We start from the raw sequence: 23890 nt of genomic DNA on the forward strand, positions 1-23890 counted from the left end.
ATGAATAAATCAAAGACTAAATAGGCAGGATTAACCATTGCCTAAGGGATACTTTATATCCCTTAAAGAGACGATCCCTTTTGTCAAGGGCAAGGAACCTATAACTACTAGATCTAACTCTGAGCTGAGATATCTCCCAAGGAAGGAAATGACTAATTATTTAGTGACCATGGCTAGCCCTTCCTCCCCTTTGCTCACAACAGTGACTTTTTAGAAAAGTTAACATTAACAGAAAGTTCTGATATTACATACAATTCCTGTACCTCTCCTACCACAGTAACATTAAATCAATAGTCTGTGTTTCAGGAGGAGAAGCAATAAAGCACACATGTAGTTCAATTAGTTTGTGAGACGAACATAAATAAGGGGAGAAGTCATTGTCAATAATTCTGAAAATATTTGTCTAGTTTTGTGCCAGATAAACATAGTAATTTATAGCAAATATAACTGACATAAAAAAAACCCATTAGTATTGAGGTATTGTTTTTATTTTCAAAATTGAATAAAAGAAAACAAAAGGTTGTTAGTTTTTTTTGTCGTTTTGTTTTACATCAAGAAAAAAACATGCTATTGTTTGGCTCTTTTGCTAAAGTTCTGAGTACAGTATTCTAAGGAAAAATGCATTGTTAGTAGTAGTACAGGTTGGTTTGTTTGTTTTTAAAGCTTTACACAAATTCCTAAAGATAACTTGGCAAAACAATAATGTAGACTATAGGGCTTTTTTGGCCATATAGTGAAAGGTAGTAAGCTACTGACTTGCCTTTTCAAATGGTACATATTGGAGTATTGCCAGAAAACGAGCATAAATCAGCTGTAATAAATACTAAAGCCCAAAAGGCAACATTAACTTGGCAAAATTTTTATGGAACAAAATTAAAATTATAATGGCGTGTGCCTTGTGTACTCTATCCCCTTAATTTAGTAGCCCTCATACTTGGTGCAGTGTAGGATTCTGGCAGAACATATTGTAGCAAACCAGAAAAAAAGAGTGATTATCGTTACTTAGCTAAATGTTTTATACCAAAGATTCATTCAGCAGTTCCTTTTGAGAGTTAACATTTTGTCTCTTTAATCTGAGTGATTAGCCCCTATAAAATTGAGGCATATTTTCATCTAATTCAGATCAAGAATCAACAGGAACAGGAATAATAGGACAGAGAGACACTTAAGAACACATTACTCCAAAAAACGCTTATTCTTATTACTACTACCAGATGTTAACAATTAGAAATTTACAAAGATAAATCGTTTGTTTTAAAATTTGTATCCAGAACATCATCAATTTAATTTGTCTTTGGGTTTTAATTTTTATATGAAGTGAACATGGAATTTCCTTGTTGCTGAGGCTCTTTTCAAATGTATACCACAGTAAAATGCATTTGAAAATAGTTCTAGCAGTGGTCTAAAAAAATTATACCTGTTTTGGTTGACATCTGGGGGGGTGGGGGTGGGGAATAGATTGTTTTGAACATTTTGTTCAAAAAATGATTGTCTAGTTACTTAACACAGTAACACCATGGGGACAAGAATTTCAAGATAAAACATTTACAGAGCTTCCCTGGTGATAACTCTTTAGTGCCAGATATTTTGGTGCAAACATTGCCAGCAATGAACCTGCACCAGGAGTCTTAACTAAAGCACAAAGAACATTTCAAACAATGTCACCCTTCAAGTGATGTCACAGTTTGTTTGCCTAGAAAATTTAAAAGCATGTTTATCATATATTCGACTTTAACCCATTTCAAGGCAAAGACAATTTTTTACATTACCAAAAGTCAGTGTGCCTTCTTTGGACATCCAAAACTTGGGAGGCTCTTCTGGTATGACTAATCTATAGATTCAACATCCACCTGAAACAATGTGTTACCAAATCAAAACTTCCCTACCTGCTTTAACTGTCCAAATAACACGTCATCAGACTATGCTATGAATGGAGACGAACAATAACGAGATCGGGTGGGGATCAACCCAACATTAACACAGAAAGACAAGACTTAATGATTTTATTATGCAGAAGACATTGCACCACTTCTGTGCCTCCTGGAATAAAGTAGTGGGGTAAGTAACATAAACCATTAAAAGATACTGGTCATTTTCTCAAGAATTTGAGAAGTAGACACACCAGGGGGGCAAAATGTGCCATAGGTTCTGTGCATCCTTTGGCTGCACTAGGGAAAGAATTACAAATAAAGTGCCTTTTATACTTTTACAAAAAACCTGAACAACAAGTAAATCCTACAGAATAGAAAAGGCAACAAGTGAAATAAAAGTTTTTTTGAAGAAATTACCATTATTCAGATTAAAAAAAAAAAAAAAAACAGTTTAGAGCAGTAGGGCAACAAGATATTTTTGCTGTATTTTAGAAGCAGGATTATAGTTCCTTCACTGATGAACTACATAAGCTTAGATAGCTAAAGATGACTATGAAAGTGATAAGTAGCAGGGGCCTAAAATAAAAGGGTTTGTTTATGCCAATCCAAAGGCAAAAAGAATACAGAAATCACTTTAGTAAGAAATTTAACACTCAGATACATTTGAAAATAGTTTTAGTCTTTTAATAAATCACATTAAAGCTTTCAAAGCAATTATTCCTTTAAAACCATTTTCTAAATTATAAATACTATTTTGATTGTCTCAGTGCAGCACCTCTCAGTGTTTGCTGGTGGGTAAGGGTTTCTTACATAATTTTCTTTACAAATATTTTAGTTCAATAAAGAGCATCAGACTGGGGAAACCCAGGCAACTAACAAAGCATAAAGCACTGAAAACATCACAAAACCTTTAAATTACTGCTTTATTTAAGAAAAATAAGGAATGTAGTGTTAAGTTAGGACATGAAGAAAATTGCAAAATTCTTGTGGACAGCAGTTTAAATTTTTTTTTAATGTCCAAGTTTGATCATTTCTTCTGAATTTGTCAACATTCAGTTTCTAACATCCTGCATTAATAACCATCTCAATACATTTCAATCATCTCCACTTTTTCCAAAGGAGACAATTAACATAAGATTCAATAACAGATTTTTCTCAATCTTGTCTAAAGCAGCCATTTCCCCAGGTTTTCTAGTTCAGAACTGTTTCAAGAACAATTTTAAAGACATTAAAAATGGCCTGCCAACACTGTAGGACACAACATTTAAACATTCAGAACAATTTGGTTTGCTTCTTAAAACTGTTATATTCTAATATTTGCTACTACCAATTCATTGAACATTAGATCTATACTCCTACTCAGAAGCAGATTTTTCTAGACCTTTGAAAACTACAAACAGGCTCATTGGTCTTTTTTTTTTCTTTTTTTCTTTTTTTGGTAGCCATACAAAAGGCAAGACAGGTTTAAGAAAATCTCTAAATGGAACTATTCACCTACAAACAATTCCTTCAATATTAAAAAAACAACAGAGAGCCAAGTGGTTTTGACACTGTGAAATCACTCCCATAAACCAAAGATTCACTGGGTCTAAATGCTTAGACCAGAAATGCTTCAACTTTATTATTCAAATGGTGATTTGGGGGCCCTTTGGGAATAACATCTATAATGATTAACTGTTTGTTAAAATGAGTAATTGTAATAAAGTGCTCGACATATCCAGATGATGTTTTTAGACAGTACTAGATTTGAATTTTTTAAAGGTTTGTCATTATTCCCTATGTAAAAGGATCCCCAGGCATGAGAAATTGGTTCTCACCTGTCCCAGAAAGCAGCAATACTATCTTTTGGTAAGCTGACAGTAGGCACATTACCTATACAGATGGGAAAACACTAAGCGCTATGGCAAAAGTAAACTAGATTAAAATGGAAGGCATGTGAAGGGCTCCTACTATACTTTTACAGTTATATACAAATATATATATTAAATATACTATAAAAATATTTATATTTCTTTTCTTTTGCAATGACTTTAGGAGCTCAGTTCAGAAAGTTCTTACCCAATTCAAACAAACCAAAAAAAAAAAAAAAAAAAAATGCACATCTTCATCTAAATCTTCCTCAAAATGGCTAAGTGCCTTTGTGCAATTTCCTTTCCACAATTCTTATTCTAGTGCTCTAGCTTCTTTGTCAGACTCACTTCAGCAATGTTAATATCCAGTGTTTGTACCTTCCAACATTATTACTCCCATGGGACCTTTAAGCAGGGTCATAGACATTGGAGAGGCTATATATACTTGAATGAGTTTGACACAAGCAAAACATGCTTACCCATACATTCAAAGTCACTAATGAAAATGTCGGACAAAAAAAAAAGTAGGTAGAAAATGGGTGTCAGGTAGAAAGCCATATGCTTTCTATTCTTTCAAAGTTTGTCTAGATATGGCAGAAGTGTTCTGAATACTTTGAACAATTTTCCAGTTACATGGAATCTTTCTCCATAAATTATTAGCAAGGGAAACAATTCCATTTTAAGTGCTCTTCTCTAAGGCTTTTTCTTCAAGACTTCTGAATCACAGAGCTCTTACTGTAGGCTAATTCAATAGCTCATAGGACAACATTCTTTTTAAGGCAAGGCCTATAATATCATACAAGAGATCCATTTTCAATACATTCTACTCCAAGTTGCTATATTTAAAACCAGTAGATTGCCTTAGTTTCCTATTATTACCAAATATATTCCTGTACATATCAAGTTTATAAATGTCAAAGGATTATTTTCATCAGATGAGATGGTACAGAGAATCAATCCTGAATCATTATGCTTATGATTACATAATCTCATTTCCTCTTTCAGACATTTTGGCTCTAAAACAGGAGAATAAGCATCTGGGTTCCAACAGACTAGCACTCTCTGCAGTAGTTATTGATTACTTTCTGAAATTCTCTGCCCACGTGCTAAAGCACAAATTTTTTTTTTCCTCAGTTCTCTCTTATTCTTAAAAGTGCTGCTTAGTGCCAAAAGATTCTTTTAGATATGTTTGAGAGGGAGGATTTAGTGGAGAAAAGGATTTTCTAGATTCTGAAAGGTTGCATTTATATGGTCTTTCCTTGTAAGGAACAGATTGAATTTAAGAATTAAGCAATTGCTAGAATAGCTTCACCTGACACCTTCATCCTCCAACGAAGTTGGAAACATTTTAGAAACTTGTCTACCTAGTTCAAGGGAGATAGCAGGAAGAGAGTGAGAGACATAAATAAGGGGATGGAGAGTAAGTGGTGGCTGGATGAAGACTATTTCATTTCAGTGGCTGCTGTTTCAAAATGAGAATTTGGAGGAGGGGAGTGAGAATTAGGCACTGAATTGATTTCTCTTGATTTTCTATTCAAAATATGTATTGGGTAGGAACTATTTAAGGCAAGGTAACAGGGAATACCTATTTGCTGATTTATTAACTCCTTGGCCAAGAGTGGAATCTCCTGCTTCACTTGGGTTCTATCAACCTGAGGCTACAGGACTGAGAGGCCACACTGTTTTTCCTTTGATGATAGGTATTTGCTTAGAGTTTCCAAGTATGCCTTAAAAAGATCTACATATTTATCTCATTTTTATCAGCACAGACCTCTAACAGATAAAACTCGAGTTCAGATACATGTATGTGGAATGGTGTAACAATTTTAACAAGGCAATCTTAGGTGAGGGGAAAATAATATCTCATTCTGAACATTCTAAACCACCAGTTTTGCTTATGTATGATTATAATCAGATGCGAACACCAGGGTAAAAACTAGTTTTCATTCATAAGAATGACAAATCTTTTCTGAAAGATTACATAGCTTGAAAAGGGATTCTTGATATGTTAAATTTTGGTATCTGGTCCTGCTCCTTCTTACAGAGGCAGGTCCTACCTTTCTTTGGTTCTTTATTTTTTATTTCTACTTTCTTCCTCCATTTTAATGTACTAGTTGCTGGTTGGATGCAAATCAATGAAAAGCTAAAAGTATAACCCTTAAGAATAACAATGTTTTAGTCATGGTGGATCTTAAAAAACCTTAGGGTTCAATTTAGTTATCTAGCATTCTATGTTCAGTTATTATCATGGGGGAAAAAACTACCAATAACTGCTATGATAAACATTCTTGGGGAAGAGGGAGGTAGCAATTTAAAATACCCTAATAAGACTTCCTCTGCATTAATTTTTTTTTCTCCATAGATGTGGACTTAATTACGAGTACCATAAAAATATTTTTTAGAACATTTTTTTAAAAGTATATCTTTTTTGTTGGGATTTTTTATCTTTGTAACATGAATTTATCTTCTTAAGTTTTAGTTCATATTAGAAACCATGGTGAACACATTATTCTAATTTTTGAGTATCCAACTAATCCATTCCTGCTTCCTAATTTTTTCTATTAAACTATATGACTACCAAGTCAATTTGCAATTCGGTTCTTAAATATTTTGGCTTTAAAACAGCAAAGCCTACATTTAAGATAGCTCTGAAATTCTGGATATTAGTGACTGTGAAAAAAACAAGAGGTGTCACTTTTTTTTTTTTTTTTTTTTCAAATTATACATGATCTCCAGTTGAAATAAAGTAGTCTTCCCTGGGAGAAAAATAACTATTAGTTAACACTCTAATTTTGTTAAAACTGTACTAAGACTTCAAAACTGTAATATTGCTACAGAATCGAGACAACATAGTTCAAACAATGGTCAGCATTATCACCTGAATCAAAATCAAGGCACTAGGGGCTTTTTTTTTTTTTTTCAAACAACCCTGAATCATTTCTGACTAAAAGAAACATTGAAATTGTAAAAGACAATAAAAAGATTTCCAACATATTTTAACAAGTTACAGTTCCCACCACAGAGAAAGTTAAAAAGTGCCTAAAATGTAAATACATTTTGTGCAAATTACTCTTATAGTTGAAATATTCTTGAAATTATTTTTAAAACTTTTACATAAATATTTCCAACTATGAACTATATCAAAAGATGTGATCACTCCAGGGAGTAAAATTCCCAACCATCTACATACATAAAACAGTGCAAATCCTATTTTCAAACATAATTGAATAATTATGAGACGAGGGATATTTCTGAACATCCTGAAAACCCTGTTGCACGACCATCAGTTCCAACAATTGCATCAAATAATTTAACCTGAAAAAAATCCACTCCCAGCAGCACATCATACCTCATTAACAAACTGTGACATCACAGATAAAATACAAATAGACTTGTGCCCCAGAAAAGAGTGAAAAGAACGATGTATCGTGTTGTAAACAAAAGGGAACAAAAAAGGGATGTATTAGTCTGAATGTGGTGCAAGAATTTAAGGAAATGTATTCAAACCTACAAAGAAGAGAATATGCTTCCATGCAGCATATAAAATTATTTTGCGCGCTCTCTTTTTATCCAGACATATACACAATATTTTACAGCATCTATACAACAGAAAATTTGATTCCACACAACATCCTGAAAATATTTACTGTCCCATAATCACCTGACAAAAGACAAAGTCTTCTGGACTGTCTTCATGGGATTTCTTTCTTTCTTTTTTTCTTTTTTCTTTTTCTTTTTTTTTTTTTTAGCAAAATTCAAACCTAAGGTGTGGCAACAGCATGTCCACTGTAACATTGGATAAATGCACAGTACTACTAGAAATGAAAATTGTTGGTGCCCTTCTGGGTTCACTTTAGATTAGGCTCCATAGGGCAAATTAACATTTGGCATGATGCTCTTATTTAGTTTAAAAAAAAAAAAAAAAAAAGTCCGGACAACTACAACACTGTCAGAATTGGCGACATCCCTAGGATTACCTTCCTGCTGGCTAGTACTTAGTGTGGACTTCCACAGAGCACTCCTGAAAGATTTCCAATACTGCATCTTAGATAGTCTAAATTTTTCCTACCATCATCGGGTCATCAGTGCAACTCTTTATGAAACAGCCACTCTTCTCTCCCCCTCAGTGTCAGAAAAGGGGCAGATGTGCTACTGTGGTTGAACTTTGGAAGGATCAGTCAAACCCTCAGTTCTATGGCGGGCAAGCTGCTGTTGCTGAGACTGATGCTGCTGGTGATGGGCCTGAGTCAAAGTGCCCTGTTGTAGTGGAAAAGCAGCAGAGAGGATAAGTTGAGTTGAAGGATTTCCATGAAGCAGCCTGGAAGTCTAAAAACAAATGACAGGAAAGTTTTTAGCCTCCACTCCCTTAGCCAGGTAACAGATCTGTCCTCATGCGTCAGGCTCTCCCTCTTAGCCACACAGGAGGTGCAGCAGGTACCCCCAGACTGCTCCTCCTCTCCTAAAGGGCCCAGAGGCCCCTTGCTCCCACAATGATAGGGAACTGAGTGTGGGCACTGATCGGCTTTAGCTTGACTTCAGTTCCTAATTCCCATGGTCAAGCCATTCTCCAGCCACAGGGATTCTGGGCAGCATGGCCACAGCTGGCTGGCAGGAAGGAAGCACTGAGAAAGAGACAGCATTGGCGTAGTTTTCTAACCACCACATCTGGCTCAAGTTCGCTTTTTCACAAGGACCACAAAATCTAAAGCTGAAAAAGACCTTAAAGAAATCTAGCATAACCCCATCATTATATGGATTATAAAACAGGCTCAGAGAGGAGAAAGTAGTAGCCTTAAGGCAAACCCTAAGTTGTTATCTCCACAGTCCTCTTTTTTTTGGAATTATTATACTTGATCAAATTATTAATACCTATATCATCTTTACTCATTTTTTAAGCATGCATGTGATTGAGAAAAATAAAAGGCCTGTACCTTCCTCAACTATATTGTGAGATTCAATTCAACAATCTGACACTTAGAATGGTGAAGAAATTTCCTGATAATCCTGGTATCAGGCTAAAAATATAAAAACCCACTTTCCCTGAGTTTATCCGTAAACTTTTATTTTATGAGAAACGAGCACACTGAACATGAACATGTCTTAAGTGAAATAACCATGTCTTAAAAATAAAATAAAGTTTAGGTATTATTATATAATTATGCTCTGGACATGATGTTCTCTGGTCTGGATCACTTCCTTGTACCAGAGAGACATGTATAATGATCTATGCTATATAGAGTGTTCTAAGAGAAACACATCATAGTGGAAAATTCTGTCAAAAAAATGATTCACAGGAGAAGGAAATAGCAAATCATTCCAGTATCTTTACCAAGAAAACCTCATGAATGGCATTAAAATGATAAAAGATCAGACACTTGAGCTCTTGAAGTCAGAAGGCACACAACACAAGCAGAGGAAAAATAGCTCCAATACAAATGAAGCTTCTGGGCCAAAGCCCAAAGAAAGCTTAGCTGCGGACATGTCTGGCGATGAAAGGAAAAGTCCAATGCTAAGAAGGTCAATATCGCACAAGGGTCTGAAATGCAAGGTCTATGAACCAAGGTAAGCTAGATGTGACCATCACATAGGAAATGGGAAGAATTAGCATCAAGATCTCAGGTGAGATGGGAGAATCTGATCAGGTGATCTTGTTCACCCCTGTGAAAAAGAATCCCACAGAAGACACTGTGTCCTCAGAACCAAAAATGATGAGAAAAGCATAACTGTGGCTTAATCTCAAAGATGACAATCTCTCTTTGAAATCCAAAACAAACCATCTAACATCAGTCATCTTCTCCAACCACTGAAGTTATCAAGGCCGAAGTTGCTCAGTTCTGTGAACGCCTACAAAGTTATCTAGAAATAACACCCCAAATGAAGTTACATTCATCCCAGGGGGTTAGAATGTTAATGAAGAAAATCAAAAGAACAGCAATAATGGGCACGGATGGCTTTGGAGCATAAAATGAAACAGGGCAGAGGCTAACAGAGTTCTGTCAAGATCACTTGCTGGTCTTAGCAAACAATCTTTTTCAACAACTCTAAAAGTGATTCTACCCATGGACATCACCAGATGGTCAACAAAGAAATCAGCCCAACTACAAACTTTAATTATATGATGATTATATACTTTGCAGCCGAAAATGAAAAAAACTCTATACCATTAAAAAAAAAAAAAAGACCTAGGGCATCTGTGACTGGGATCATGAGCTTTTTATTGCAAAATTCAGACTTGCAGGAATTATGGAAAATCTTCAGATCATCGAGATGTAACAAATAATATTCCTTATGAAAATGAAGTAACAAATAGATTTAAGGAAGTAGATCTGGTAGTGTGCCTGAAGAACTATAGACGGAGGTTTAAAACATTGTACAGGAAGCAGCAACAACAAAAAAAGAATTCCTGACAAAAAGATCAAGAGAGCAAAATGGTTATCCAATGAGGCTTTACAAGTAGCCTAAGAAAGAAGGAAAGTAAAAAGGTAAATAAGAAAGGGAAAGATATACTCAACTGAATACAGAATTCCAGAGAATAAAAAGTTTTTTTTAAATAAACAATGCAAAAAAATAAAAGACATGGGAAAAGTAAAAATGGAGAGACAAAAGATCTCTTCAAGAAAATTAGAGATATCAGGAGAATGTTTCATGTAAAAATGAGCATGGTAGGGACTTAACAGAAGTAGAAGAGATTTTTTTTTTTAATTTTATTTAATAGCCAAGAAGTAGAAGAGATTAAGAAGATGTGACAAGAATATCCAGAAGTATAAGAGAAAAATCAACATCGCTGATAACCATGATGGTGTGGTTACTGAATTTGAGACAGACATTAGAAAGCATTGCTAACAATGAGATTAGTGGGGGCAGCTAGGTGGCTCAGTGGATAGAGCACTAGCCCTAAAGTCAGGAGGACCTGAGTTCAAATATCTCAGACACTTAACACTTCCTAGTTATGTGACCTGGGGCAAGTCACTTAACCCCAATTGCCTCAGCAAAAAAAAAAAAAAAAAAAAAAAAAAAAAAAAAAAAAAAAAATCAATAAGATTAGTGGAGGTGATAGCTAAACTATTTTAAAATCTTACTGTTAAAATGCTACACTCAATATGCCAGCAGATTTGAAAAACTCAACAGTGGCCACTAAATTAAAAAAAGATCAATTTATAAGCCAATCCTAAAGAAAAGCAATGCTAAAGAATGTTGAAATTACTAAACATTTGTATTTATTTCATATGCCAGCAAAGTTATGCTTAAAATTCTACAAGATAGCTTCAGTAATATGTGAACCAAGAATTACCAGAAAAGCAGGCTGGTTTCCAAAGAGGCAGAGGAACTACAGACCAAATTGCCAAGATTTGCTGGATTATGAAGAAAGCAAGGGAATTCCAGAAAAAAATCTACTTCTACTGCATTGATTACACAAACACTTTTGAATGAATGGATCAGAACAAAATGTGGGAAATCCTCAGAGATGAAAGAATCAGATTATCTTGTCTCCTGAGGATCTGATATGTGAGTCAAGAAACAACGATTAAAGCTGAAAATGGAACAACTGACTGGTTTAAGATTGGGAAAGGAGTATGACAAGGCTGTATATTGTCATCTTATTTATTTACTTACATGAAGAATGCATAATGCAAAATGCCAGGCTGGACAAATTAAAAGTTTAATCAAAAGGAATTAAAGTTGCCAGGAGAAATATCAACAACCTCATATATGCAGATGATATCATTCTGATGGCAGAAAATAAAGAGGAATTAAGATATGGGTGAATGAGGAGAGTAGAAAAGCTGGCTTGAAGTTTAACATTAAAGAAGTTAAGATTAGCTCAACTGGTCCAAGAGTTATTGGAAAACAGAGGGAGAAGAAATGGAATAAATGTCAGATTTTATATTCTTGGACTCAAAGATCACTGCAGATAATTAACTTCAGCTATGAAATTAAAAGATGCTTACTTTGTGGAAAGAAAGTTATGGCAAATATGAACAGCACACTAATAGACAGACAACATAATAAAAAGCTGAGACATCATCTTGCTGACAAAGTTACATACAACTATGGTTTTTCCAGTAGCAATGTATAGCTGTGAGAGTTGGATTAGAAGGAAAACTGAGTATTGTAGAAGTAATGCTTCTGAATTGTGATCCTGAGGAAGAAGATTTTTGAGAGTCCTTTAAACTATAAGGAAATCAAATCAGACAATACTTAAAGAAATTAACTTAAGATTCTTCACTGAATGGTCAAAAACTGAAGCTGAAACTTAAATACTTTATCCATGTATTAGAAAAGACCCTGTTATTCAGAAAGATTGAAGGCAAAAGGAAAGGGGGCAACAGAGGATGAGATGGCTAGATATTGTCACAAAAGCAATGAACATGAGCTTAGATAGACTCTGGAAAATGGTGAGGAATAGAAAGGCCTGGCATGAAGACTTGGATGTGACTGAATGAATCAACAATTGTAACATCAAATGGACAAGACACATTGCTGGTCTTAGTTGAAAGTACCATGCTAATGGGCAATGCTGTGATTTTTATTTGTGAATAAGCTAATTGCCTCTGTTTATTCCAGGACCACAGACTCTGGCCAGCCATCTTACCAATTAGGGAATCCTTATTTGAAAGGAAAATTAGAGTTAGAATATACAAACCACACAAAACTATCACGATTACTAGAAAAAAAAAATCAAAGGATTCTTTAACTAGGTCAGTAACATTATCTGTACATATGAAAAATAGCAAAAAAAAAATTATAAACACAAGAAAATTATGCTTATGTGGTTAACGGTCATCAAATAACGTGAAAGACCCCAAGATTCTGTGTCTTGTACACACAAACACACACACACACACACACACACACACACACACAATCTACTTAGTTTAATCTATTTAACTTTGACTAAAGATATATAGGAGGTCCCAAAAGTCTCAGTACTGTCCTTAAGTTATTGTATTAAAATGTGGGTCACCTTATATTTAAATATTTTGCAATTAGCATTTAATAGGGGAAAAAGGGTCACTATGACAAACAGTAATAGTTTGTCACTATTACTAGACTTAAGGTACACTAGAACAGAGACATTTTTTGGGAAAAATAGAAAAGTTAGATCTTTGGAGATACAGCTTATTTTAAAAAAGTTAACCCTGTTTATCCATAATAATCTGTTACCTAAAATTAAATATGTACTGGATAAATTTAACATAGAAGGAATGACCTGTAAGAACTGCTGTGATGGCTGAGTCAGCTGAGCCTGAGATGATTGCTGAATGGTAGTTAGCTGCTGTTCCTGCTGGCTTGGTTGTTGCTGCTGTTGCTGCTGCTGCTGCTGTGTGATTGACAACGTTTGTGGCTGCTGTTGTTGTGCAGCAAAAGTGGGATAGGCAGTTACCACCTGACCCATAAACATAGTACTAGGTACCATAACTGCCCCACAGGCAACAGGAGCAGTAACTAATTTGGTCACCAGTTGTTGACCTTGAGAAAATCTGCAAAGGAAAGAAAAAGCCATAGGGTCAAACATATAAGAAACAAGCTATAAATAAATAACAATTTATTGAATAGACATATTTAGTGACTATTCATTGAAACTTTAGCAAAATGAAAAAGTAAGACTCCTCGTGGATGAGCTTAGTTTCTATTTTTAACATAGAAATCCAAATTTTAAAGCTTCAGTCTAAAATTAACATATGACAGAAACGTCAAGGACCCATGTTTTCCACAGTGCAGACCAGACAGTAATTCGTCTCTAACACAATAGAAAAACCTTAGAGAACTGAATGAGGCTCATGAATGTCATGTGATTTCTCTATGGTCACATATCCAAGACAGGGACTGGAACCCCTGGTTTTCTGATTTGCCACACTCTCTCACAACAAAAATATATACAAATAAATCCTCGATAATACAAATAAGCTTTCCTTCTGGTATCTAGTCAGATTTTTATAGTGACTAGCTCATTGTCAACCATGAGCAAGCTGGAATTTATCAGAGTAAAGGAAATGAAAGATAATCTCTATGTTTATGAAGTTATGCAGGCTTAATGTAAGAATTCTAGAAACCTAACTGCTTCATGATAACAATTATTACTAAGAGGCAGGTATTGTGGACATTATTATCCTCATTTTATGATTAACAAGCTGAGGTCCAGACAAGTGCTATGAATTGTCAGAGAGACTGTTGTAAGCAGCATTTATACACTCAGCTCCACTCCCTGCACTCTATCACCGCACCGTGATGCCAAACATTTTATCAATGAAGAACATAACCCTGGTTGGTAGTTTTGTCTATTCAGCATAATTCTGATCGTAATGGCAATTTCTTTTTTATTTTTTTAAATGGATTTTTCCATCTGGAAAAAACAATTCCCATTTCCTTTTTTGAAATAAAGTTACTTTTCAACAACAATATATAGAAACTGAGGAAACAGAGTTAAGTGATTTGCCCAGAATGACACAGCTCTAAGTACCTGAGGTCGGATTTGAATTACTTCGTAAAATGAGTTACCTTAACTACAGACCTGGTACTCTATGAACTGTACTATCTAAGCTGCCCAAAATGTTAGTTACTTTTTTACAATTTGTCTATTCATACTTTTAACATAAATGTATTTTACTTGAAAACAATGAAATTTGAATCTTTTATCTCTTAGAATAATAAGATTACACAAAACAAATTGAAACCAGTCACAATAAAGTATGTAAAATTAAGACTTCCATAGGGTAAACAGTCTAATTCTCTCAATTCAGTTTAACCTTGAAATATCTTTATTGATCTGTTATTGCTGCCTACTGGAGGCTGTCTAGTTTATTTGTAATCATTTGCAATTCAAAATATATCTTCTAAAAGAAACAATGTTATATTCTCCCAAGATTAATGTTATAAATATCAATTGAGTCTTTAGGACAGTCCTTAAAAGCTCATTTAATCCAAAATGTAAATGAATCATAGTGGTAGTTATAACTATCACTTGTAACACATTTTATATGAAAATTCCAGGACACTCCAAAGCACCAGGGAGGGGATAAATTTTTAGTGTTAGAATTACTCATACCTGATGAAAGTATAAGGTATAGAGTTAAAACTAGAATAACAATGCACCTCACTTTAGATCCAATATTTGGCAATACAATTATTATTTCTCTAAATTCATTACCAATTTGAAACTAAATAACTTACTATCGCAACAGTTGTTTAGTTTTCATTAAATAAAACTATGAGACTATAAATGGAAATATAAAATTAAATATACATAATAGTTACCTTATCTGTCTGTCCTGGGTGAAAGTAGTTACTGCAGCACCCTGATTATTGTTTTGTGGTATGCTAGATGGAATCTGGACTATGTTTCCCGTTGTTGGCTGAGAAATTACCATAGTGTTGTACAGTGGAGCAGTCAGCGTGCTTTGAGTCTGACTGGAAAGAGAGGTTTGTTGATTGTGTCCACTGAGAACGTTTGGTTGAGTTTGCTAGGAAAGATAACATTTTACAAACTGTTTAAAAAAAGAAATTAAATGAAATGTAGTGCAAGGATATTACTATTTTTTGACTTGGCCAGTGGAATGTTCTTACTTAAAACTTAAGAGTGGAGGGAAGTGATGATTACAAATGTACTTTTGAGAAATGATACAATCAAGACTAATGGCTAATAAACAGTATTTACCTTTTAAAATTACCAATTATCCTTAAATAGGGAGTAAAATGTAAATTTTGGACACAAAGATTAGATACTTGTTTGAACTTGTTCAAAGCTATTTTGCATATCATAGAATTGGGCATGGAATATATCAGATGAATTTCAAGACACATTCTAGCATTAAAACATTAAAATTTACCACTAAAATAGTTTTGCACAGTTATTTAAAAATCACTGGTCTACATTATCCACTGGACTTCTTATTTCCATATACTTTTAAAAAACAAGTTTTTATTTTATTTCAGAAATTTTATATGCTTAATCACTCAATGATCTTCCTAGCTTGAAAGCACTTTATAGTTTACCTGAGTTGCTGGACTTTGTAAAGACTGTTGTTGCATCATATGCTGAGAAGAACCAATATGTCCAGTATTTAATCCACTTTGAATCTGATTAGCCTGAACAACTTGACTTTGCATGTTTATAGGAGTAAGTTGTTGCATATTTGATGAATTTCCAGAAGACAGTTGAACAGAACCAAAATTCAATCCAGGGGATGACTGCTGTAAAAACATCTTTAAGAATATTTTAAAATAAGTTTTTTCTTTTTTTTTTAAAAACAATAATTCAAACTAATTCAATGATGAGAACGGTTCTGAATATTCAAATTTTTATGCTCAAATTCTGTTTCATAAAGCAACTTTTAAAGTTTTATCTGTATATTTTACAATACTTTAATTTTTTCAAATATGAAAAAGATATCCCCATCACATTTCACATCACATTTCAAGAATTTCACTTCTAATAATTCCCTATAACCTGACTCTTGAATTTGGATTTCTTTAAATTAAAACTCTTGAGAGAAGAAAGAAAATTATCATCATTACCTTTCAATGTTACTTTTAAATTAATTATAGGCTTAAGGGATACATTCAAATTTCACTTTCTAAACCAGTTATATGAAACTTCAAAATAATCAAAAATGGATGAAGACTGAAGGCAAGTAGAGGTAGGTGGGCCATAATATAGAAGAAAAAACCCTGAATTTGAATTCAGGAGATCTGGGGCTAGATTCCAATTGTGAAACTTTCTATAAGTCACATGGACAAGGGAATGTTATTGAGCCTCTCTGAACCTTAACTGCCTCATCTGTAAAATGGGAATAACAACATTTATAAGAAGGAGATACAAAGAGTAGTACTGAGAGGTACAAGAATGAACTGATCCAAAGAATAATGATTAATGGAGTGACTCATATCAAATCTTAACTAAAATCTATGGACAGATTTCAAGGAGTCCTTCAAGGACTTACATCTTTATTTTCACTAACCTTTGGTTTTCTTTGTAATCTCATGTATTTTACTTTTATGGCTTTAAAATCATTCTGAGAAGGTATCCACAGACTTTACCAGACTGTCTAAGGGATCCATGATAAACAAAAAAAGATTAGGAAGATCTAACCTAGAGGGAGTTCTATCCGATGGAATGTTCCAGGGATTTGACTATGGTTATGCATGGTTAAAATGTTTTAAACATTGACTCAAAGCTGGGAAGGGCTAACATACTGAACGCTAAAAACAATGGGCCTTTTAGGATGGTCCCAATTGTAAATGTTCTACCTCATTGTTTATTTGGTATTTATTTTTAGGCAGCTAAGTGCCACAGTGATAAGAATGCTGGACTGGAACCAGGAAGACTCATCTTGCTGACCCCTTCCTAGTTGGGTGATCACAATCCTGTTTGCCTCAGTTTACCATCTGAAAAATGAGCTGTGGAAGGAAATGGGAAATGTCAAGAAAACTCCAAATGGGATGGTTGAAGAATTGACAGAACAACAAAAGTTTATTCTTAGGGATGTGTGTGTGTGTGTGTGTGTGTGTTTATTTGCCTTTATATCTCTATTGTCTACCAAAGAGTAGGTGCTCAACAACTGCTTGTTGAATGATTATTGGGTTCACTTTATAAAACGAAATACTTTACTTCTACCTCATGGTCGGTAAGTCTATGACAAGAATATTCCTTTTTCTTACACACACACACACAGATATTCATATGCACACACATATATACATACTCACAAATGCTGGTAGTTAAACTTTATTGTCACTTACTTGTAGCCCTTGACCATGGACCATCTGTAATTGTTCTTGGATTTTTCTGAGTTCTTCTTGTTGTCGGTGAATATTTGCCTCAATCATTCGGGTCCGTTGTTCCAGCTGATCTTTTAGGTGCTGCATGGCTCCCAACTGAGCTGAAAACTGAAACATGGGCTAAAGTACCATAAAGAAATAAGATATTTCAGAACTATTCCTTCCCTTTGACTCTAGAATAAGTAAATCCTCCCTACCTATTATATATACCAATGAAAACCAGATCTTAGCTGCAAGAATAATTTCATATAAAACATGCATTAAAAAAATTTCCTATTTGGTTGCTAAAAGATAAGACTAATGCTAATTCATATTTCTATAATATGTGAAGGTCTACAAATGTTTTACATAATTATTTCATTTTTTTCTTGGTGCAAATGAAGTCTGTTCACCATTTAGAATGATGGCAACAGAAGAATCCAAACTTAATTTGATAAACTACTACATTATGCTGAGTCACTGATACCACTAAGACTTTGCTCTCAGGTAATGTTAAGGAGAACCAAATAAAGAACTGTAAAACTTTCTAATCATAACAAAAATAGAATCAGAGAGCTATTTCTTTTGACATAATATTATGGATGGAAACAGTTCCCATTTCTTGCCTTTCCTAATTTTGCTGTTTTGCTTCTCTGATAGTTTAGTAAAGAGAATAACACTTCATTTCTTCCCACATTTACCTTCAATGCTTTTTTGTTGAAAGCCAAACAAAGAAAGGCAACAGTATCCATAAAGTCAAAATACATTATATATGTGCATTTTAAGATTTTGTCCTAAGGAAAACATTGTGCCTAAAAGTGAGAACTGCCTGAGTTACATTATATATAATTATTAGAGGTGAAAAAACCTTAGTAGAAAGGCAAGGGACCAGATGTCCGTTGTAAAAAATTACTCTCTTCCTTTTTTTAAAGAAAAATTTAGAGAACTAAGGGGATGCATGATATCTGATTGATAAACATTTTATAAAAGAATAGTTTATTTTTAAACTATGCTTTCATAATTTAAATAATTTCAATTAAATACAAAAGAGAAAATGGCAACACCAAAAAAGTAAAAGAAAAAAATCAGAGCCAAAATGGCACATTTTAATTATTAATTACAAGTAAGGTTTTAGACTAATCATGTAATTTCTTGTCTCTACACAAAGCAGAACTGAGAAGCAATATGTGACAATGGATAGAGTTTCCTCAGCTGGAGTTCCCTGCACCAAGAACTTCAACCAAGAAACTTATCCCTGTAGGCGTTAGTGAACCAAAAATTAACATTATCTATGTTGTGTTATATTTCTATTTTTTAAAAACAGACTTGCCAATTACAATCTAATCTGGGTCATCCCATGTGGGACTTTTCAAGCTCTCCTGCACACACCAGCCCTTTCCCCAGAACTTCCTCAGCAGCAGATGACTAAGTATAGGCCCAGAGCCAACCCTTATTCCTATTACAGAAAATAACAGGACTTTTTATATACAAGTCTTCATTAACACTTTTTTTAAATTAATGAATACATATTAAATATTCACAAATTGCTTAGGAAAAATATGACTAAATATTTAAAAGAAATCTGTAAGAACTAAGTTGACCCTTAGCATGAATGCTTTATAGACCGTGTGCTAATAAAAATTATAACTGAATTTTTTAAATGACTCAATGGAGTAACATAGTTGTACAATCCTAACGTTATATTATTCAAAATTTTACACTATAATCAATATATCTATTGGATATTTTAGCTCATATGCTAATGAAACTATGTACATTTTATATTTGTTTATATAATCTGAATGAAGATAGGAAAACAATGAAAAACTTTAAAGGAAAAATATATCACACCATTTTGCCTATCAGGCAAAACTTCCAAATCAGAGAATAACTTTTTTTTTTTTTTTGGCTGAGGCAATTGGAGTTAAATGCCTTGCCCAGGGTCATATAGCCAGGAAGTGTTAAGTATCTGAGGCCAGATTTGAACTCAGGTCCTCCTAATTTCAGGGCTGGTGCTCTATCCACTGCACCAACTAGGTGCCCCTGAGAATATTTTATAAGAGATATATTTAAAAAAAAAAAAAAAAAAAAAGAGCTAGAAAACACTTCAGGAACTAGATGTACTTAATAATGCTTTGGTTCTAGTCTTGGAAGGGTTTTTTGGGTAGTAGTAGTAGTAGTTATTTTAATAACTATAAAATCCTCTTAGAAGCTTAATGGGTAAGTCAAATAATTCATGTCCGTACTGGGAATTAGCATTGCATAGAACAGGACTGCCAAAGAACTAATGTCATCTATTCAAAGGGAAAAAGAGAACACAGCCATGGAAAGGTGTTTTGGGGCTCCCTGTTAGCATGGGATCATCATGCTACCAGCATGTTACATCAATTCAGAAGGACCACAGAGCCCATCTAGAGCGCCTTCTTCATTTTTCAGATGCTGATCACAAAGGCAGTGAGAGGGAGAGGTGAGATGTGAACCCAGAATCTCTAACTTCAGAACTAGTGCTCTTCGCATATACCAGAAGCTAAATATAAGTCTATTTGCAGGATTTTATTTTAAATGCCCATAAGCAGGGGCAAGAAGTAGGTTTTTACTTAAGAGTTCATCTACAGTCATTAAGGAAAAATGCTCTAAGTGAACTCAGTCTAGAATACCCTCTGATTTTAAGAAATAAGTTGACATAAAGAGTTAATGATTAATTTATAGTTATAATGCATCAATCTGCCATTTCTTTCTTTAAATTTTGCTTTAAAGTATATTCTCAAACTTATTTTTTAGCCATTATAATTCTAACAGTGGAAAAAAACCAAATGATTAGATCATATGTGTATAACTCTAAAATTCAAATGACAGGAATACAACTAGAGTCATATATATTTGAATTCAGGTCTTCCCAACTCCAGACCCAACACTCTATCCAAAGTAAATTAAAGGCAAACTATCTGTACTTTCCTCTCTCCCTACCAAAAATAGAATGTAAATTATTATTTCTTTTACACGTTAAGCAGATTACCTATTGATTATTCATGGTTCATCACAGAGAAATGAATGTAAAAAACAAGTGGAGTTTTGTCTTTCAACTTCAGAATGTGTCTTGAAAATTCAAGGTATAATCAGAGGTGGTAAATTTATTGGAAATTAGGATCATTCATTCAGGCACATAATGAACATTTACTCTGTGTAAAGCAATGTATATTTTCTTAACTATATCTCTAAACTCAGTAACCTTTCAAAAAAAAGCAAGTTATTCAATTGTCTTTTCTACAATGAAGAAAAAAGAACTATATTTTTTCCATCTCAAATATGCATATTAAACAAGTTACATAAAGTTTAAATCTCAAAAGTGTAATAATAAAGCTGAACACAATTCATTTATAATAATCAAACAAAACCAAAATTAATTTTCATACCTGTGACATTCCTTGTTGAATATGTAAAGCTGTAGCTTGAGACATCATTGGCTGTGCTAAAGACTGACCAACAGATTGGGAATTTAGGGACTAGGAAAAAACAATAATAACAATATTGGTTTGGGATTTTTTTTTACATAAACACTTCTAGTTGAAATAAACATTTCTTTATTTATTTGTGTCTTTACTAAAATTTTTCTATTCATTAATTTAAAAAAAATTATTTTCCCAGTTACATGTAAAACATTTGTTTTAAAAATTTTGACTTCCAGATTCTTCTCCTTCCTCCCCACATCCCACATCCCATACTGAGAAGACCCATGTGAAGTTGTGCATATTTCCATAAAAGTCATATAAAGATTCCTTTAAAATGAAAACAAAACTTAGATTTTAAGAACACTCATCTTTAAACATGTTTTCTTAAAATAAGTTAACCTAATATTTTAAAATTAAAAATAGTTTTAAGTATTTTTTTTTAATGGAAAATATTTCACAAAACATTTAGGTCTCCAGGTAAATGTGGATGGTTCCAGTTTTATCTCTTACTATCTATAGTAAATAAGTACCATGGATCTTCTATGTAAATGTTTACAAAAATATTTTAAAGGAAATTATTCATTCAAGACTTTACCTGACTACTAAATGATGACCTCCTTTGAGCTATTTTTTCATGTCCAGGTAAATGTTGTCTGGGAGGAGTGCTATTATCTGTTGCTATCTTTGTTGGTGTTGCTGGTATTAAAAGCAAAAATAATAATAATAATAAATATATATAATATATATTCATTAGAATTTACAAAAATTTTCCTAACATTCGTTTCAAAATATCTTTCAGTAAAAAAAATTTTTTTAATACAAATTCATTTTTGGATACTTAAATATAATTATCCCTTTATATTTCTATTCTTTTAATTGAGCATATAAAATGCTCAATGTAGACAAACAACTTCATCATGAAAAAGTATTTTCAGATTGGATGAAACCTATAAAGTTGTCTTCTAAAAAGTACATCAAATTTCTAAGGTTACTGGAAGTAAGAAAGTTATAAAAATGAACATGTAACAGAACATTTGTTGTCTCTCCTACAAAAGGGAAACAAACTTTTTTTTTGAATGAGTAATGAAAAAGAATCAAAACTTTAAATGTATTTAATTGATGATTTAAAGACTCATTCTTTTAAAAACTTAACAATTAATTTATGTTGCAGAAATACAAACATTTGTGATTTTAATTAAGGCATCTGAGTGCCACAGTGAGTAGAGCATTGGGCCTAGAGTTAGGAAGCCCCGAGTTCAAATCCAACTCAGATACTTCCTAACTGTGTGATTCTGGGCAAGTCATTTAACCTTGTTTGCCTGAGTTTCCTCATCTATAAAGGAAGGAAATGATAAACCACTCCAGTAACTGTGAGAAGAGAACCTCAAATAGGGTCACAAAGAATTGGACACACTGAACAAACACATTTAAGTTCTATTTAACGCTTCAATACCTTCATATCACAATTTTTAAAACTAAAGACCGCTTCATAAATATGCTACTGTGAAAAATAAGATGAAAAGAAAAAGTGGGTTGCCATTTTTTAAAGAGATGCAGTTCAGCAGTACTTACAGGAAGGATCTGACACTGCAGTATGAGAGGATTTCCGTGAACTCCTGGATGAAGCAGAAGGAGTTGGGCTGTGATCAAATCTTTCTAATGCTTCTTTGAGACTAACAGTGTTAATACGATTATCAGATCCAGAGTCTTGGCTCTAAAGAGACAAATAATTATTGTTAAAATAAGTATATAAATAAGTATATAAGTTAAAATAAGTTGTGATTTGTTTCAAAGACAAGCACAATTCATTCTGAAATATATATTTTTAAAATTCTGTTACTTTTTCCCTCTTATCAGCTAAGGAGATCTTTCTCCAAAGCATTCAAAATAGTAGTTCTCATCTACAAGCAGGGGACAAACACCATTAATACCATTTTATATATCAAACAGGTTCATCTAAAAGTCATTCATTGGACAGAGAATAAATATGGGCATGAAGTGAAATCTCAGAATTGCTTTCATTTACACTTCTCTAATTAACAATATTTTGGAGCAATTTTTTATATGGCTATAGAAGTCTGGGTTTCTTGCCTTAAGATAACAATTGGAGAATGGCTCTTATTATAAATGTGATCAGTTCCTTATATATCTTGAAAATGAGATCTTTATCAGAGAAACTCATTACAAAAACATTTCACAGTTCACTGTTTCTCTTTTACTCTTAGTTGTATTGGACTTATTTCTACAGAAACTTTTTAGTCTTTTGTAATGAGAATTATCCATCTTATCTTCTCTGATCTTCTCTATCCTTAGTTTGGCAATGAACTTATATTGTATCCATCAATCTGATTACATGATTTTTTCCCACACTTCTCTAATTTAGATCACCAATCCAATGGAAGTCTTTCATGGCATGAAATGTAAAGCAAATGTCTAAATTTAATTTTTCCCATAATACTGTCCAATTTTCCCAGAAGTCTTGTGTTAGGGATTGTTTCTCAGCAGCTACTGTCTTCGTGTTTACAAATACAATGGTAGTAGAGACCGATGCTTCTACATGTGACATACCTATTCTGTGTTACTGATCAATCTCTATTTTTTAACCAATAATAAATTGTTTTGAAAATTTTGTTTTACAGTAAAGACTGAGATTCGGTACTGCTAGGCCCTCTTCATTCTCACTGTTTTTGATTATTTCCGAGATTCTTCTCTTTCTTGTCACCACATGAATTTCATTATTTTTTGAAATTTTAGTTCCATATTTAGTTTTATTTCATTTGATTCTTGATAGTTTAATTGGTATAACACTGAATAAGTAAATAAATTTATGTAGTTCTGTCATTTTTATTAAATTGGCCTTTCTTATCCAAGAATAATTAATATTTTCCAATCTAAATAATTGGATTATTATTGGATTATCAAATTATTTAGATTGGAAAATAAATATTTTCCAATTATTTAG

General features: G+C 33.3%; 1 protein-coding gene across 5 annotated transcripts in view; it reads right to left on the reverse strand.

Annotated features, from left to right (window-relative positions):
- Nucleotides 1–466: 466 nt before the first annotated feature.
- The window catches only part of CLOCK (clock circadian regulator), a 111451-nt gene continuing 88027 nt past the window's right edge, over nucleotides 467–23890 (reverse strand). For 4 of the 5 annotated variants that reach the window (XM_031944013.1, XM_031944015.1, XM_031944014.1 and 1 more), the window contains 8 exons: nucleotides 22501–22642; nucleotides 21524–21624; nucleotides 20893–20982; nucleotides 17462–17620; nucleotides 15716–15925; nucleotides 14978–15183; nucleotides 12933–13203; nucleotides 467–8047 (listed from right to left, as the gene is read on the reverse strand). In XM_031944013.1, the coding sequence (XP_031799873.1) occupies nucleotides 7871–8047; nucleotides 12933–13203; nucleotides 14978–15183; nucleotides 15716–15925; nucleotides 17462–17620; nucleotides 20893–20982; nucleotides 21524–21624; nucleotides 22501–22642 (1356 nt within the window). In that variant the 3' untranslated portion in view covers nucleotides 467–7870. The remainder of the gene's footprint in view (nucleotides 8048–12932; nucleotides 13204–14977; nucleotides 15184–15715; nucleotides 15926–17461; nucleotides 17621–20892; nucleotides 20983–21523; nucleotides 21625–22500; nucleotides 22643–23890) is intronic. The other variant, XM_031944016.1, reaches the window with a different exon arrangement.

This window comes from Sarcophilus harrisii, chromosome 6 (genome assembly GCF_902635505.1).
Source record: "Sarcophilus harrisii chromosome 6, mSarHar1.11, whole genome shotgun sequence".
Taxonomy (NCBI): Eukaryota; Metazoa; Chordata; class Mammalia; order Dasyuromorphia; family Dasyuridae; genus Sarcophilus; species Sarcophilus harrisii.